Source organism: Heterodontus francisci, chromosome 36 (assembly GCF_036365525.1).
Source record: "Heterodontus francisci isolate sHetFra1 chromosome 36, sHetFra1.hap1, whole genome shotgun sequence".
Taxonomy (NCBI): Eukaryota; Metazoa; Chordata; class Chondrichthyes; order Heterodontiformes; family Heterodontidae; genus Heterodontus; species Heterodontus francisci.
The window spans coordinates 32,303,123-32,321,538 of NC_090406.1; the positions used below are offsets into that span (position 1 = coordinate 32,303,123).

Sequence of the window (18,416 nt, forward strand, 5' to 3'; positions counted from 1 at the left end):
AGGTAAATGCCTATCAGTGATGTTACTTATTCGATTTGCCTCCTTCTTCAACTTAATGATTTTTCTGTTTACATTACTTACTCTTCCAACGTGCAGATAAATGTTTTCAGCCCTTATTAGAATCCCTCCACTATGGTTCATTCTTAACAAGTAGAATGAGAAGTAATGAACTCCCACAGATGTCAGCAATGATGCTAAAAAAAACTATTGATAAAATGTCAATTTTGTATTGTGATTGGGAGCCCAGCATTTTACTGCTAGGAATTCTTGATGATCCCAGAATAGTTTTTAGTTCATCTTTATAGAAAATATAGGCTTTTACATGAAATATGATCATTCTGAAAATAATGTTCAATTGCCATGATGCACTACTAATCTACATGTATATTTTATAAATACGATATAGCAGATAATTGTGATTCAATGATACAGTGATAAAGGGTCAGGAGATTATGTTTTCTAAAGATTTTTCCCTCTGAATAATAATTGTGTAGTATGATAAAATCATGAAAGATAATCAGGAGCGGATTTAAGCTTGCTTTATCTAATCATTTGCCACAAAGACAAAGATAGTTATATTTTGAGGAGAATGAATGATATTCAGCAATATTATGATGAACAAAATGACTTGGTAACTTTTATAATGACTATATCCACATTTGATATTGTGACACTCTATTAGCAGTTAACTACAGTGCTCAGACCTTTATCAGAATTTGCAGGCAGTTATTTCTTATCTAGCCACCAAACATTTTGCATATCAAATGATAACGTTTATGAAATATCAATGATGTCTTTTGATCCAAATACTAGGGTCATCATCCTTGGTAGAGCTCTTATAATGTTTACCAGAAACATTCAAATTCCTTGTAAATAATAAAATGAATTCCTAAGCTTAATGTTTGTATGATCTTGCATTTTAGATTTGGTATCAAGTTTATTGCATTTGCAAAAAAGCCTTTGTCAACTTGTATATTGTTCTTTATATTTACCACATAACCTGCCCTTAACTGTCATCTTGCTATTCCAGTAATCAGATAACACTTTTTGGCATAATATGTGTTATTAAACTCAGGAAGTAATCTCATTTCCACATTTAAAGTCACGTGGCAAATGAAACTTACAAGAAATGACTCTGTAGCTTGGTAATTGTACGCTATTAAGGTATTTATTAATTTTAGATATATTTAATCATAAGTTAAAAATTATTTAATTTGTGACAGATAAAGATGGTGCAGTACAGAACTTACAACTAAGAAAGTTCTAATACACTCAATGTCCAAGTTTGATTTGGTCATTCCGGCCCTATATGTCACAAACTTTAAAGCTCCCAAGTCCCTGCTAATTAACCAATTTCAGACAGGGTGGTGGTGGTGGTGGAAATGGCTTCAATAACCGGAAGCTAGGAAGGGAAAAAACAGTCCATGTATCCTCTTCCTAATCATCTTAGTTTACAGCAATACTGTCCCTGAGCACCCGCGATATTACATGCTGGGGCTCATTTAAATAGAGGGGGCGGAGCAGCCACCTCCCGGTGATGTAGAGGGGACGACCTCTGTGTCTCCGGCAATGGCGGCCGGCGACACCGAGCAGACGACGGCGCCATTTTTAAAGAGCTTTAAGTCCTCACAGATAAGTTTAATTTTTAAAGGGTACATATGAACAATTTTTAATACATTTAAAAATAAGTGATGGAGGCCCATCCCCAACCACCTCCCCCACCAGGGGAATGACCATCACATACTGTTCATCAACCTCGCCTGGAAAGACTTCAATGAAATGACCATCAGTTGAATGGTCAAATACCCAAACTTCCCCCCCAACCTTCAATCTTTTACCCTTCAACCCCTTCCCACCATCCCCACATCCAACAAAAATGGATTTCCCCGCTCCTCCACCCCTCCCACCCTGAAAAGTTTATTCCTCCCCCCTTCCTACCAGGTTCTCACCCAGAACTCCATACAGAGTTCCGAAGGCTCGCAGAGCACGAACGGCAGCTGTAATATCGGAGTGGGGCGGCCGCTGCCTGCAGGTAAGTTTATTTAAATAAATTAAATGTTCATCTACATATGCATCCTCATCATCAGAGGATGAGTCCTGCTCATGTCTCTCCTCACCCTGCAAGGCCTCCCCCCATTCAGTGTGTAGTTGTGCAGAGCACAGCAGACAGCAACGATGCGAGATACCCTTTCCGGCTCATACTGCAGTGCACCACCCGATCTATCCAGGCAGCAGAATTGCATTTTCAGCATGCTGATTGCCAGCTCAATGGCGGCTCTGGTAGCTCCATGGGTGGCGTTGCATCTCTCTTCAGCAGCAGTGGTGGGATGTCTCACTGGTTTTCTGTTCGTGAACGGGTTGGCACGTGACGACTGCCCGTTCTACATAATACGCGGAAGTGTGGAGCCAGAGGCAGCGGGATGCACAAAATTGCAGAGATAAGCAGGGTTTTACATATTCTAATTGGGGTGCTGCCAAGCGGCGGCGGGCCCTTCTCGATGTCGTGGATCAAGGCAGGCCTCTCCTTGTAGCATTTTACCGGCCCCCGCGCCGCAACCCGTGGCGTTGTGGGGCCGGTAAAATTCAGCCCTTAGTCTGTCATGATCTGGAAGGACATTCTTCGATTTGTTGAGGTGTCCCAAAGTCGAATCGTTAAATGCCACTCAAAGTCTTTCCAGGCGTGGTTGATGAACAGTATGTGATGGGTAGACATTCCACAAACTTCAACAGTAGAAGGCTTCACATAGGTCTTCCATCAGGGGTGCAGCAACAAGGATCTTCGTAGGTCTTACAGCAGCAGTGTAGCAGTAAAAGGTTTCTTCCAATATTCAGGATTTCTTAAACCCAGGAGGCAATAGTACAGCTTGTTGCATGGAGTCTTCAGAGACAGGAGGCAATAGGAATCTGCCACATTTGAAATACAATTTCTTCTCAAGAGATGCAGGATTCCTTTACAGAGATGTAATACTTTTTCTGGGTCTTCTTCTGATCTTCAGGAAGGTCAAAATCAAATTTAAAATGCCTGCTTTTTGTCCAAACTCATGGCTTTTTAAAGTTCAAAACTGAATCCAAAACTTTCCTGGCATGGGTCACGTGCCCAGTCATAAATTCTTTCTTGTCATAACAGAGGGTAGCTCTGAGGTCAACCCCCTGCTGGTTTCTTTGCAATTACCTGCATTCCAGTCCTTGTTTACTAGTCTAGCTTCTGTTGAACATCCTTTCAAAACATCCATTAAGTTCAACTATTTGCAGGTGTTTCAATGTCCATGGAAATCCTTTTTCCAGTTTTTAAAAACACAGAATCCTAAGTTATAATACAAAAAAAAAATCCTTGTTACACTATAAACACTCCTAAGCCAATATATAGTTCCTGTGGTTCAGCACCATATTCCAGATAGCTCCTACCCGGCTTCTGTACAACTGGAGCATCACTTCCTCACTTTTGTTTTAGTTTTAGAGATACAGCACTGAAACAGGCCCTTCGGCCCACCGAGTCTGTGCCGACCATCAACCACCCATTTATACTAATCCTACACTAATTCCATATTCCTACCACATCCCCACCTGTCCCTATATTTCCCTACCACCTACCTATACTAGGAGCAATTTATAATGGCCAATTAACCTATCAACCTGCAAGTCTTTTGGCATGTGGGAGGAAACCGGAGCACCCGGAGGAAACCCACGCAGACACAGGGAGAACTTGCAAACTCCACACTGGCAGTATCCAGAATTGAACCCGGGTCGCTGGAGCTGTGAGGCTGCGGTGCTAACCACTGCGCCGCCCCTGTATTGCAACCCACTTGAGATAAAGGCTAAAAATCTGTATCCAGGTCTCCGCTTTTCAAATCTATTTCAATGATTGGCTTACGGAATAGAGATGTGCATCCAAGTTTGCAGGTGGCACTGTTAGGAGACACAAGTTGTATAAACGGAAGCATGAAGTTACAAAGGGACAGAGACAGACTTCGGTGACTGGGCAAAACTATGGCAGATGGAATTCAATGTGGGGAAGTGTAAAGTCACCCACTTTCAATCAAACTTTTTGTCTTTTGGTGCCTGTATGCTAACTTTTAGTGATTTGTGTACATGGATATCCAAATCCCTTTGCTCCTCCATAGTTTCTAGTCTTTCACCATTAAGTAAATACTCCAATTTGTCTTTCTTTGGTCCAATATAGATGACTTTATGTTTTTCCACATTGCATTCCATCTGCCCTAGGATATAAAAAGAAATAAATTCAATAGTAGTGATCAGAGGCTGCCTCATTTGAGAGTTTCACAAGCTTGGAATTTTAGAACAGCATAATAAAAGTACTTCATTTTTGTGCTGGCTTCTTTTAAAATTATTTGTTCATGGGATGTGGATGTCATTGGCAAGGCCAGCATTTATTACCCATCCCTTGTATGTCTACATATACATATATATAAACTAAATTAAAAATCTGATGTATGCATGCGCTTCCTGCCAACTTTTCCATTATGAATTCCAATGCCTACAATAATAATGGAAACTTTCAATGCACACTTATCATGCTATAATTACACCCTCTCCCTCCTCTTAAAGAGTAGCACTGACACTACTGACTGTATTTACCGTGACAGTTTACATTATCATCCTCCAATATAAATATAGACATAGCAATTTATCATGCAAATAAAAAATTAAGGACAAAATATACGAATTATAGCTTCACACCCTGTCCAAATCTCCACTGTCCTCTAACTGCACTTCACTTGAATAATACACTTGGTCTCGTGCATGTACCTATATAGTAACTCAGAGTTTACATAAAAAGTAGTTGAAACCAAAATTTATTAAAACACCCAGGAGTAATTGGAGATAATGTACTTAAAATGTAAATGAAGATTGTAACATATCAGCACCTGGTCAAACACTATAATAACCCTGTTGAACAAACACTAGGGGCTGATTTGTAACAGCGGGCCGCTGCCGAGTCCCCGCGATATTACAAGCGGGTGCTTATTAGCGTCACTGTGACATGCTGCCCCCCCAATATTACGTGAGGAGAGGCGGGACATCCGGTGCAGTGAGGGACCTTTTGACAGCTGTGCAGCAGGTGCTGGGCCCTAGTTAAAGGGCCCCAGCACCTGTTTCCTGACAGCTGTCAAATAAATACCTCAACTGCTGAAGAGTGGGGCTGCTGTCAATCCGACAAAAAGGCAGAAAGTGCTGGAGAAACTCAGTAGGTCAGGCAGCATCTGTGGAGAGAAAAGCAGAGTTAACTTTCAGGTCTGTGACCTTCTGTGTTTCCCCAGCACTTTCTGCTTTGCTGCTACATACTTACCTTGCTGTGTCCCAGTGTCCTGTGAATTTGCGATCTCTTTTTCTACTCAACTGTTACATTGCTTCTTGTAGGCATGCCGCACCTGGGTGGATAATCTTAGTTTTGCACATTCCAGGAAATGGGACTTAAATGTACCATAAAAGGCAAATACACAACAAAAATAAAACTATAATTGAAGAATATTTACATATCATGAGCTTCTAATCATCTGACTGTGAAAAGCAGCAGACTAATATGCATTTGGAATCTGTATTCATTTCTCTGCTGTTATGTGAAAAGACAGGTAACTGCTATTAAACGAGCTTTGTTAAAAAAAAAGGAAAATATGTTCATATTCTAGCTGCATTGCCAACTAGAAATATTTCACCAATAACTGTGATCAGCTGCTGCGGAAGCAAAGTGTTGGTGAACATGTGTCGGTGAACATGTGTCGATGTGGAATAGTTGAAAAACCATGACAACAGCACAGATTTCTTCACTAGTCCTGCATTGGTTTTCAAACATGTGCAAGACAAACCTTGCAGCCAGAAGTTCGAGCAGTTACACGGTGGAGTCACCTTTGCATTTAAAGGACCACACCAAAAGCCGAGGATGGCAGAGGGGTACTCTAGGGTGGCCCCAAAGTTCAAAGAAGCCTCCTTGGTCACTCTCCTCCAGGCTGTGCGGGCAAGGCGGGAGGTCCTTTTCACCAGCGATGGTAAGAAGAGGCCCTCCTGTCTGAACAAGGGAGCCTGGCTGGAGATGGCAGAGGCGGTGAGTAGTCGTGGGACCATCCGGCGTCAAAGGGTCCAATGCGGGAAGAGGATGAATGAGCACTCCCCCAGACAGCCGGGGCCCTATAGGGCCTCATGCGCACAGGGTACTACTGCCAAAATCATCCACAGCCAAAGGGCAATCATGTCAGCAGCCTTCCTAAAATCAGGTTGCTAGCGCAGAAGTGGCACCGCATAGGAGCATCCGCAAGCATTTCCAAAAAGCATTGTGACACAAATGGGTCAGCATGGATGACACAACAATGCAGAAAGGCCAAAAACAAAATTGTCTTCACTAACATCTGTGTTGCTTTTACTGTGTGAATGAAGTGTGCCAGCATGTACCAATCGTGGCCCCTCCCATTACATCATTGACCTTTCAGAACTGCCAATTTATGGAATAACATCATTGCCATGCCAGTATCACTCATGTGCATCTCCATGAATGCAGTAATATGGACAATGGCTCAGTATTCTGCTGCCAGTAATGGTGGACACAAAGATGTTGCAGATGGGGACTGCTGCACAACAGGTGAATGAGTGTGCTGTGTGGCTTGCAGAGCTCACGGTGGTTCCTATGGCATGGAGGACCTTTGATCAGTGAGGTGCTGCCATTCATCCCTAGCTCGCTGCTCACGCTGCATGCGACGCCTGGATGCTCTCCGTCTTCCTATACGCCTTTCCTGCTGTAAGTCCTCAGCATCCTCATCTTCCGAGGATGAGTCCTGCTCATGTCTCTCCTCATCCTGCAAGACCTCCCCCCTATTCAGTGTGTAGTTGTGCAGAGCACGGCAGACAGCAACGATGCGAGCTACCCTTTCCAGCTCATACTGCAGGGCATCACCCGATCTATCCAGGCAGCAGAATCGCATTTTCAGCATGCCGACTGCCAGCTCAATGGTGGCTCTTGTAGCTCCATGGATGGCATTGTATCTCTCTTCTGCAGCAGTGGTGGGGTGTATCACTGGTTTTCTGTTCGTGAACGGGATGGCACGTGACGGCCGCCTGTTCTACACAATATGCGCAAGTGTGGAGTGAGAGACGGCGGTGGCAGGCATAATCTGCCGAAGTAGCGTTTTACATATTTTAATTGGGGTGCTGCCGCCGAGTGGTGGGGGAGGCCATACCGAGGTCCCCCTGCCACCGGTAATATGCGACGGGCCCTTCTCAACGTCACGGGTCGAGGCAGGCCTCTCCCTGCAGAATTTTACTGGCCCCCATGCCGCGACCTGTGGTGTCGAGGGGCCAGTAAAATTCAGTTCCACTTTGGCTATCTATGGAAATTAGTCCCTGTAATAGTGTATTTTAATTATAGTTAACTATTTAGAAAGTCGGTGTCATTGCCATATGTCAAAATGATATTGTTACTTTTATATTTGACTTAATGGCCAAAATTAATGGGCAATTCTTCAAAGGGAAAAACATCCTTAAAGCAGGACTCTGTCTACAGTTCATTTCTGAGTGTTTTGGAAGAGCTTGATAATGAAAGTCTGTGTTATGTATATCACACAAGGGAGATCTCATAAATCCAAAAGATATTGCTATTTTGAGTTTATTGGATTGTTTGTCTCATGACTGTTTCAATTGAAGGAAGAGTGGCTAATGATGATTATCAGGATATTATGTATAACAATATTATGCTGTATTTTTAGTATTGCACAGTTACTATTGATTTTTGCATTTATTTAATAAATACTACAGTGATTTGGGGGTAAATAAATAATACAGTTTGTCTCAAGTGTGATTTTTCTGCAATTGAATCGATGTAGTTGAGACCTTTGCTGCACTTCAAAAAAACTTCATTGGCTGTAAAGTGCTTTGAGACATCTGGTGGTCATGAAAGGTGCTATATAAATCCAACTCTTTCCTTTTTTCTTTGTAAATTTCAATGCAGTTATTGAAAAATAGGGAATTGTAAATCCTAACTAAATTGCACACTTCAACAGGACAAGGGGTATGTTTCATTTGTGAGATGTTGGTACAACTGTTGAAAGACAAACAATACTAAAAAGGCTGAACTATAGCAGAAGGGAAGAATGAGAAACACAAGAGACTGGATTTTTGTTCCCAGGTGCAGATTTGGAGACCACCTCCAGGAACCCTGTCCAATTAAGGGCAGCAGGTGGGCTCCACAGCCCGGAGATCCAATTGGAACGCCCGAGGCGCTGGGTGGTCAGGAACCCTCCACAGGTTGGCCTGCAGCCGCAGATGTGGCCTTCTGGCAATTGCGGGGGCGGTGGGGAGGGGGGTGGGTGGGGGGAGATGTGGGTATTAAATGAGGCATCGCTGGTCCCCCAGTCTGCCACCTAGAGGCTGCCTCCATCCATCAGCCGGGCTTCAGACTCAGCAGGGGGAAAATTCCAGACAGCGTCTGAAATGTGCTCTCAATTGGCACTTAATTGGCTATCTGCCCCTGGTGGACAGATAGCCATAACTCTCCCCAAAGCAGTTCCATGAAAATATGCCAGAGGCAGGAGCATGCTGGCAGACTGGCACGCCAGCTGATAGCGCAGAATTGTCAACACGCCTGCCTCTAATCCCGTCTCCGCTACACCATGAACATTCATCCCAAGGTGCTCTGCAATTCCATGACCTGTGAAAGAATGACATAGAATAGAGGTTAATAGTTGATGGTGGGATAATCTCAGTGGTCCTTTCTATAAATATCCTTACGACTACCATAACATTAAGAGTTAACAATTATTGGACAGAAAATAGGGTGACACTTTAATTTTGTGCCCCTTTCATTATTTGTTCCTCTCTTGAAGGTATGGATTTATGCTGTGGCGTGGTTGACAAATGCTGGCTACTCTACTTTTCCAAAGTGGCTACTCTTTATTGGTGAGGTTAGACAGTGAGTTTTAGAGGCATTACAGCTGAGCTCATCTAATGCCCACACATTTGCACCTAACAACACATCAGTAGATAGCATTGATTATCCCAACACCACTACACCCCTCATAACACAGGTACACTGAGGTCACTTGTAGCATCTCCATTGGTGTCTTGGCTGAGATTAAATACAGTCTACTTATCAAATCAAAATCACAATTCAAATTTTATACTTCAATGTTTTAAGCATTTAATACCAACTCACTGTGTTATTTACATTGCTTAATATAAATTGTTTCATAATTCATTTTTTAGTACAAGGGATGATTTTGCATTATCATGAGTAGACTCAACTTAGCACAGACCAAGGTTGGGATAAATGGATGCCTATGATTTCCCCAAATAGCGAGTTCCTAGTCTCTGTAAGGAACAGATAATACAGGGAGGTCACTTTTGCGCAACATCTACCAGGTCCGACTACACTTCTTCACACCCTACCTCCTGTAAGGACTCAATTCCATTCTCCCAGTTTCTCCGTCTCCGGCGCATCTGCTCTGATGATGCTACCTTCCATGACGGTGCTTCTGATATGCCCTCCTTTTTCCTCAACCGAGGATTTCCCCCCACTGTAGTTGACAGGGCCCTCAACCGTGTCCGCCCCATTCCCCGCACCTCTACCCTCACCCCTTCCCCTCCCTCCCAGAACCGTGACAGGGTTCCCCTTGTCCTCACTTTTCATCCCACCAGCCTCCATATCCAAAGGATCATCCTCCGCCATTTTCGCCACCTCCAGCGTGATGCCACTACCAGTCACATCTTCCCCTCCCTTCCCCTGTCAGCATTCCGAAGGGATCGTTCCCTCCGCGACACCCTGGTCCACTCCTCCATTACCCCCACCACCTCGACCCCGTCCCAGGGCACCTTCCCCTGCAATCGCAGGAGGTGTAATACCTGCCCATTTACCTCCTCTCTCCTCACTATCCCAGGCCCCAAACACTCCTTTCAGGTGAAGCAGCGATTTACTTGTACTTCTTTCAATGTAGTATACTGTATTCGCTGCTCACAGTGTGGTCTCCTCTACATTGGGGAGACCAAGCGCAGACTGGGTGACCGCTTTGCGGAACATCTCCGCTCAGTCCGCAAGCAGGACCCTGAGCTTCCGGTTGCTTGCCATTTCAACACTCCCCCCTGCTCACATCTCTGTCCTGGGATTGCTGCAGTGTTCCAGTGAACATCAACGCAAGCTCGAGGAACAGCATCTCATCTACCGATTAGGCACACAACAGCCTGCCGGACTGAACATGGAGTTCAATAATTTCAGAGCATGACAGCCCCCCATTTTACTTTCATTTTTAGTTATTTTTTCTTCCTTTTTTTTACATTCCTTTTTAAATTTTTTACAATCTTTTTTTGCATTTATTTCATTTCATCTTAGTTTGTTCAGTTTGCTTACCCACTGTTTTTTTCAGGTTGTTTTTCTTCAGGTTTGCACTTGCTGCTGTTCAATATTCAGTGTATTCACACCTAATCTGCTTTGTCTTTCAACACACCATTAACATATTGTTTGCCTTTTCTCCGTGACCTTTTGGTCAGCTATGTGGCCTGGTCCAATCTGCACCTTCTCCTTTGTTATCTCTTGCCCCACCCCCACCTCACTTGTTTATAATCTGTGGCTTTTCTAATATTTGTCAGTTCCGAAGAAGGGTCACTGACCCGAAACTTTAACTCTGCTTCTCTTTCCACAGATGCTGCCAGACCTGCTGAGTGATTCCAGCATTTCTTGTTTTTGTTTCAGATTTCCAGCATCCGCAGTATTTTGCTTTTACTTTCTACAGGAGCATTTGTTGAAGTCTGGGAGCAATTCGACAGCCTGTTTGTCTTGAGAGCTAAACAGGGAATGTGAAAACAATATAAAAAGCTCTTTAACAAAAAGAAATATCAATGAACATTTAGTCATTAAGTGAATATTATGTCCAACTTCAGCTTCACCTTTTTTCCTCTTTAATTCCTTTCCTTCACTGCTGTCATGCACCTTTATCTGGGGAGAGAGAACAACCTTGGTCACTCAATAATTCTGTCCATCAGTCACAAACACTGCAAGCCTTTCAAGATCACAGTGCTCCGCTGCTGTACAGTCTGCCACCTAATGACCTAACAATTGTTGACATTTTCCCAACAAGGGCTGGTCATTAGATTGCAAGACCGAAATTCATGACTCTTTGACTTCCAGTACCATAGTCTTAAACATTGACATTGAAAGAGTTAATCTAATGGTTATTTCCTTGATGTTTCATCATTTTTTTTTATAGAGATACAGCACTGAAACAGGCCATTCGGCCCACCAAGTATGTGCCGACCAACAACCACCCATTTAGCTTAATGGTTCAAGATATTAACTTTCTGTTGATAACTACATTGCTTCAGGCAAGGTAGGAAGTAAGGATCTGATAATTATTAATAATTCTTTGTTAATTCTTCCACAATTTTACAGTACCAATAAAATTGTTTGTTTTATTGTGCCATAATACATCTGGCACAATGTTAACAGATTATTTTGCAGAACATGAGGCAGCATTTCAGATATTTTTGCTTCTCAAATATTTTTTCCTCCTTTTCCTGAAGGTGCTGACTGATGCTGTGGTTCTATTGGTGCTGTTGCTGTCTGATACTTTATCAAATTGCTCATTCTTCATGTGAAACCTGACAGTGGGTTTTGCCACAATATTTGATTGCCTAGCTCAGATGTGAAAAAGTTTAAACAGACTGACATGTCAGCAGTGTGGGGTTCATAGAAAATAAACAACTTATGTGTTACATGTCCAATGTCCCACCCTAGAGACTTGAATCCCATAATCTCGACTGACAATTACAGCAAACTGCTAATGGAGTGCTGCACTGTTGGAGGTGCCATCTTTTGGATGAAATGTTGAACTGAGGCCCAGTCTGCCCTCGCAGGTGGACATGAAAAAGTGATTTGTGGGAAGGCTCAGTTCTTTGAAAGGGTTAGAGTTGTCAAAATATTATATGCTATTAATGCTGCCATTGTGACTGCTGGAAAGTTTATTCTATTTGCTGTAGTGGAAGATTTTTCTGTGCTATGCTTTTTTCAATTGAACTGTTCTTTTCAACCTTAAGTAACTTTGTGTGTGAAGTGGGATTATGGTGTCATTTGCACTTGGTGATATAATTGCATAGAGAATTGATAAACTTTAACAGTGTGTTGCCTTTATTTTACATGATGCAATCATACTCTAATATATGATGGTCCCATGATACACAGATTTATGTTGAGAAAAATTGGAATTGAAATGTTTGTGATAAAGATTTGTCACATCGGTTCATACTTCATGCTCAATGTTCCTGTGTGGTTGATTTCTATAAAGTATTTTCTATGGCTATATTAGGTTCATTCATATTTCATGTGTGTTGGCCAAATATTATCAACTAATGCCTAGAAGAAACAGATGACTTTTGACATTTTAGATTGATCATTGTTTTTGGATGAGATAACACAACTATTCTACTGAGGAGGAAAGTATTTGGCTTTCCTTGATTACTTGGTTGCCCAGTGGATTTATATAGTGCCTTTCACAACCTAAGGACATCCCAAAGTGCTTTACATCCAATGAAGTATTTTTGAAGTATTGTAATGCAAGTTCCCACAAACAGCAACGTGATAATGACCAGATAATTTATCTTTCTTTTAGTGATGTTTAGTGATTGAGGGATAGATATCGGCCAGGACACGGGGATAACTCCCCTGCCCTTCTTTGAAATAGTGTCATGGGATCCTTTACGTCCACCTGAAAGAGCAAACCAGGTTTCTGTTTAACATTTCATCCAAAAGACAGCACCTCCAACTAAAGCATCAGCCTAGATTTTTGTGCTCAAGACTCTGGAGTGGGACTTGAACTCACAACCTTCTAACTTAGAGGTGAAAGTGCTGCTCACTGAGTTATGGCTGACACAAATTTGGTCTTATTATCCCTGGGCAGGCCTCGATTGTTTTCGATCCTGAATGCTATCTAATCCACACCTTCCCTGGGAAAGTGTGTGTTTGGGTGTACATGCTGAGGACAAAATCGGGTTCAGCTGCAATTCCACCACATCCAACAGCTTGCCAACATTCAACTAATAGAAACTGGTCTTTGCTTGTAGTGCGAAAATGGACAATAGCAAATTGGCAGCCCATTTTACACCACCTCCGATTTTCTTTTCAGTGGAGTCAATGGAAAACAAAATCAGACATACTGAAAAATAGGCTGCAGATTCACTATCACCTGTTTCCACATTGCTGGCGAAGACCAATTTTACTCCCAATGTCTTGCTCCATACATGACCATTTGGGTAAAGTACCAGAGGGTGTGTGTGGAACTGTTCACTGCTCCAGCAGGAATCAGCACATCAGTCAAAAGGGAAAATGGCCAAAAAAAGAGAAATTGTAAACTCAAGATGTGACAAAGGTTATTTTTTTCTGGAGTAAAAACAGGAAATATATAATCCTTAGAAGTCCAAAAAGAGAAGACAGGTTAAATATCCTTTGCCTTCTTTCCTTGTTTTGATAAAGAATCTCTACTTGAAATATTAACTTATCTTTTATGTTGACATACATAATTCCCTACACTTCTGCTTTCATTTTATTTTTCACCAGTTGCAGTTTTTTTCTTATTTATTTTTCTGTTGTGTATAATTTGTGTTGTTTACTGCTTTCAAGGTTATGTGATACAGGCAATCATCTCAAGAAGCAGAATTATATACCTTTTCCCAAGAGACTTTTTGAATTCCTTGCCACCCAGCCAATTAGAAAAAAAATCAGCTAACATTTATCTCTACCACGGATGTGAAATGTTGTCTTACAACATTACTTCTAACGGCTTTTTTCCGCCTCGGGGGCCGTTGAACACCTGAATGCCAATCTATACGAAAAGTTGCGGAATCTCTCTGACCCCCCTACCACCCCTCCCCCTTCCAGTTGTTGAGACTCTTAAAAGTATTGACTGAGTCTTTCTATCAGTCATCGTCGCCAGTTGATTATTGCTCCTTATTCATCATCCCCTCACAAACTGCCCAACAGAGCGAAAGCAAGGCTACTCACCAGCGACCAGAGAGGGGGCGAGGGGCTGAGGAAGCCATGAAGTTGCAGGCGGTGATGGAAAACCTGCAGAGGCAGCAGCGTGCGCGGCTCGAGCTCGAGGCCCGGCAGCAGCATCACCAGCACGAGCAGCAGTCCCCGAGCGCGCGGCTCCAGCTCCAGGCCCGACAACAGCAGCAACAAATTCAAATGGAGCCCCGCAGACCAACGGCTGAGGCTTCCATCGACAACAAGGTCCTAGCAAATGCGCAGCAGCAGATTGCTGCACAGCAAACCGCTGCACTGGCCGCCATGAGAGCAGCGGCGGCTGCCGCAGGGGCTGACGCTTCGGCCCAACGCGGCGGCGAAGACGACGAAGAGGAATTGGGTATGGAACGAGGCGACAGCCCGAGGCTTTCCGAAAGCAGCGAGGCCCTGTCTGGGGGAGAAGAGATGGAACGGGGAGAGGAGGAACAGGAGGTGGCGGAGCAGCGTTATGCCGATCCTTTAGGGTCTGAGGAAGACATGGCTGCTGAGGATGAGGGAGAAGAGGAAGAATTTGAGGACGAGATGACCGAGGAAGGGGGCAGCGGAGTAAAGGAAGTGCGGGGGGTGGACCACTGCGGTGAGGTGCATCGTCTGCCCGGGCAGCGGCGCCCTGTAACTGGGCTCCCTTACCAGCCACACCCGCAGATGCAGCAAGTCCAGGATCAGGCCGAGTGGACGTATGAGGAGCAGTTTAAACAGGTATTTACAAGACTTATAAAATGTACATATTTGGAAAATTATTGTATTTTCTTAGGTTGCATCATACGATTAAAGTCTTAAATGTACGTGTATATTCCAAAAGAGAATGCAATGTTATTTTGTTAAAATTTAGATTTTTGCATTAATAAAATGATCTGAAGATCGGTTTAATTTTGAATTTAACCATACAAATATGCTGTGGTTCTTTAAATGTTGAAAGGTGGGGGAGGGAGACTAGGAGGAGTTGGTAATTGACGTATGTCCCCAGATCCAATGTGTTATGCTTCTGCAATAAATGCATACAGGACTACATCCAGTATGTAATCCCTAGATGCCATTTGTTAATATACTGGACAGTAAACTGCATTCTTCCCTTTGTGTGTTTGAAAGATATTTTGGACAAATAATCAGCGCAAAGAATTTGATTTGCAGAAACTTGTGACAGTTAATATTTGTACTGAGTTGCTGAGGTGAAAGTTGATACCTTTGCAAATAATTATGTTTTAATATTTGTCATGCAGGGGCTCAATTAATATTGGAAAAAATGTTTGCAAGTAATTTGGGCGGCACAATGGCGCAGTGGTTAGCACCGCAGCCTCACAGTTCCAGTGACCCGGGTTCAGTTTTGGGTACTGCCTGTGCGGAGTTTGCAAGTTCTCCCTGTGACTGTGTGGGTTTCCGCCGAGTGCTCCGGTTTCCTCCCACAGCCAAAGACTTGCAGGTTGATAGGTAAATTGGCCATTGTAAAGTGCCCCTAGTGTAGGTAGGTGGTAGGAGAATGATGGGGATGTGGTAGGGAATATGGGATTAATATAGGATTAGTATAAATGGGTGGTTGTTGGTCGGCACAGACTTGGTGGGCCGAATGGCCTGTTTGAGTGCTGTATCTCTAAATAAAAATAAATAAATTAGCAGATATGCACATGCATGATTACCATCACTTTTAAAAATATGTTTTTTCTTAGTTTTACAAGCTGAATTAATAATGGATAATAAGGAGATGGCAGATGAATTGAACAGATATTTTGCATCAGTCTTCACTATTGAGGATACAAGTAATATCCCAGTATTAGCTGTAAGTCAGGAAATGGAAGGGAGGGAGGAACTCAAGAAAATTACAAACACCAGGGAAGTGGTACTGAACAAATTGTTAGCGCTGCGGGCTGACAAGTCCCCAAGTTCTGATGGACTTCATCTTAGCGTCTTAAAAGAAGTGGCTAGTGAGATAGTTGATGCATTGGTTTTAATTTTCCAAAATTCCCTAGATTTGAGGAAGGTTCCGTTAGATTGGAAAATAGCGAATGTAACTCCTTTATTCAAAAAGGGAGGGAGACAGAAAGCAGGAAACGACAGGCCAGTTAGCTTAACATCTACCTTAGGGAAAATGTTAGAAGCTATTATTAAAGACATTATAGCAGGGCATTTGGAAAAAATCAAGGTAATCAGGCAGAGTCAACATGGTTTTGTGAAAGGGAAATCATGTTTAACCAATTTGTTGGAGTTCTTTGAGGGAGTTACATGTGCTGTGGATAAAGGGGAACTGGTGGGTGTATTGTACTTAGATTTCCAGAAGGCATTTGATAAGGTGCCACATCAAACGTTATTGCAGAAAATAAAAGCTCATGGTGTGGGGGGTAACATATTGGCATGGATAGAAGATTGGTTAGCTAACAGGAAACAGAGAGTAGGCATAAATGGGTCATTTTCTGATTGGCAAGATGTAACGAGTGGTGTGCCACAGGGATCTGTGCTGGGGCCTCAACTTTTTACAATTTATATAAATGACATAGATGAAGGGATTGAAGGTATGGTTGTTAAATTTGCTGATGACACAAAGGTAGGTAGGAAAGTAACTTGTGAAGAGGACATAAGGAGGCCAAAAAGGGATATAGATAGGTTCAGTGAGTGGCAAAGACCTGGCAAATAGAGTATAATGTGGGAAAGTGTGAAGTTGTCCATTTTGGCAGGAAGAATAAAAAAGAAGCATATTATATAAATGGTGAGAGATTGTAGAGCCCTGAGATGCAGAGGGATCTGGGTGTCCTGGTGCATGAATCGCAAAAGGTTAGTATGCAGGTACAGCATGTAATTAGGAAAGTTATCGTTTATCGTGAGGGGAATTAAATACAAAAGTAGGGAGATTATGCTTCAGCTATACAGAGCATTGGTGAGACCACATCTGGAGTACTGTGTACAGTACTGGTCTCCTTATTTAAGGAAGGATGTGAATGCATTGGAGGCAGTACAGAGAAGGTTTACTAGACTAATACCTGGAATGGGTGGGCTGTCCTACGAGGAAAGATTGGCCAGGCTAGGCTTGTATCCGCTGGAATTTAGAAAAGTATGAGTCGATTTGATTGAAACATAAAAGATATTGAGGGGTCGTGACAGGGTGGATGTGGAAAGGATGTTGCCCCTTGTGGGAGATTCTAGAACTAGGGGTCACTGTTTAAAAATAGGCTGCGTTTGCTGACAATGTAACCACTAGGTGGCGTAGTACTTACACATGCACGAATGCAGGCTCTTCAACTGGAACGTCAGTGTCTGCAACTTTCAAACAGCTGCCATGATTAAAGATAGCGCTGCTCAATTTATCACAGGAAATGCTTATAGCTAGATCGTTCTAGCAAACTAACCTTATATTAAGTTGGATGGAAGCCCAGTAATATGCTACTGTGTAGTTATAGGATATTAATCCTCAGATTCATTTAATATTCCAGTAATCCTATGAAATACAAAAGGAATATTATGATTTAATTTCCATTGGAAGATAGCGAATTGGCACCCGGATCAATGGAGAAGAAAATTGGGCAGAGTATAAAATGTGCTGCCAATTCGTTGTGATTTGTTTATATGACTGACCAGGACTGATTTCACCCGAACGCAGCTACTAGCTCCCGCCCCACTGGCCGCTCCCCCTCCTCCCCACCCCGCCTCAGCTGCTCGCTCCAGACCTCGCTGCTCCCCCTCACTCCCCCACCCGATTATTTCCCGCTCTCCAGCCGCTTGCTCCCCACTTCCTCCCCACTCCAGCCGCTAGTTACAGGCTGCGCCGCTTCCCTCCTCTTGGCCACTCGCTCCCACGTTTGATCAGTCTCCGCACGCCACCCGAAAAAGCCAGGGGTGGCGGGGCGACGTAGGAGCAAGTGGCCGAGAGGAGGGAAGTGGTGTGGCCTGGAGTAGCGGCTGGAGGGAGGGCGGGGAAGCGGGGAGTGAGTGACCAGAGAGCGGGTTGGGGCGAAGCGAGGAGTGGGGAATAATCGGCCAGGGGAGTTGGGGGTGGGTGCAGCGAGGTCTGGAGCGAGCGGCTAAGGCTTGGAGCAAGTTGCCGAGGGGGGAGAGCGGCCAGTGGGGTGGGAACGAATAGAGTTGGGGGGAGTGAGTGATCGGGATCGAGCGCTAGCCTCAAAGTCTCCAATTCAGCCCCTCCTTCCAGCCAAGTGGGGGAGCTGGATGCCCGATGATGCTTTATTGTGCATGTGCGAAAATGGATCTGGCATGGATAAGCGACGATGTTGGCGTTGCGCGGTGACATCATCCCGCACATGCGCCACTTAGTCCTGGCAAGATATAGCTGCGCATATGCGCAGCTTGGTGCACTCTGATGACGTCAGTGGGCCGCTGCGTTGTCAGGAATCACTTTGTTAAAAATAAGGGTTGCCCATTTAAGACCGAAATGAGGAGAAATTTGCTTCTCTGAGGGTCG

At 43.5% G+C, this 18,416-nt stretch overlaps 1 protein-coding gene and 1 long non-coding RNA gene across 7 annotated transcripts in view; one reads left to right on the plus strand and one right to left on the minus strand.

The window, feature by feature from the left end:
* Window positions 1-14,695, minus strand: part of LOC137351729 (uncharacterized) — a 28,438-nt gene extending 13,743 nt beyond the window's left edge. Inside the window, exons 1-4 of one of the 4 annotated variants that reach the window (XR_010969563.1) lie at window positions 13,988-14,695; window positions 10,882-10,930; window positions 10,346-10,778; window positions 1,934-3,304 (exon numbers count right to left, since the gene is read on the minus strand). This is a non-coding gene — a long non-coding RNA (uncharacterized lncRNA). Of the gene's footprint in view, window positions 1-1,933; window positions 3,305-7,623; window positions 8,654-9,986; window positions 10,779-10,881; window positions 10,931-13,987 lie in introns of those variants that run through there. The other 3 variants (XR_010969564.1, XR_010969562.1, XR_010969561.1) reach the window with 3 other exon arrangements.
* The window catches only part of arid3a (AT-rich interactive domain 3A), a 97,235-nt gene continuing 92,760 nt past the window's right edge, over window positions 13,942-18,416 (plus strand). For all 3 annotated transcript variants that reach the window (XR_010969560.1, XM_068016471.1, XM_068016472.1), the window contains exon 1: window positions 13,942-14,710. Coding sequence is in view for 2 of the 3 variants with exons in the window: in XM_068016471.1 (XP_067872572.1) it covers window positions 14,024-14,710 (687 nt within the window). In the remaining variant the exon portion in view is untranslated. The remainder of the gene's footprint in view (window positions 14,711-18,416) is intronic.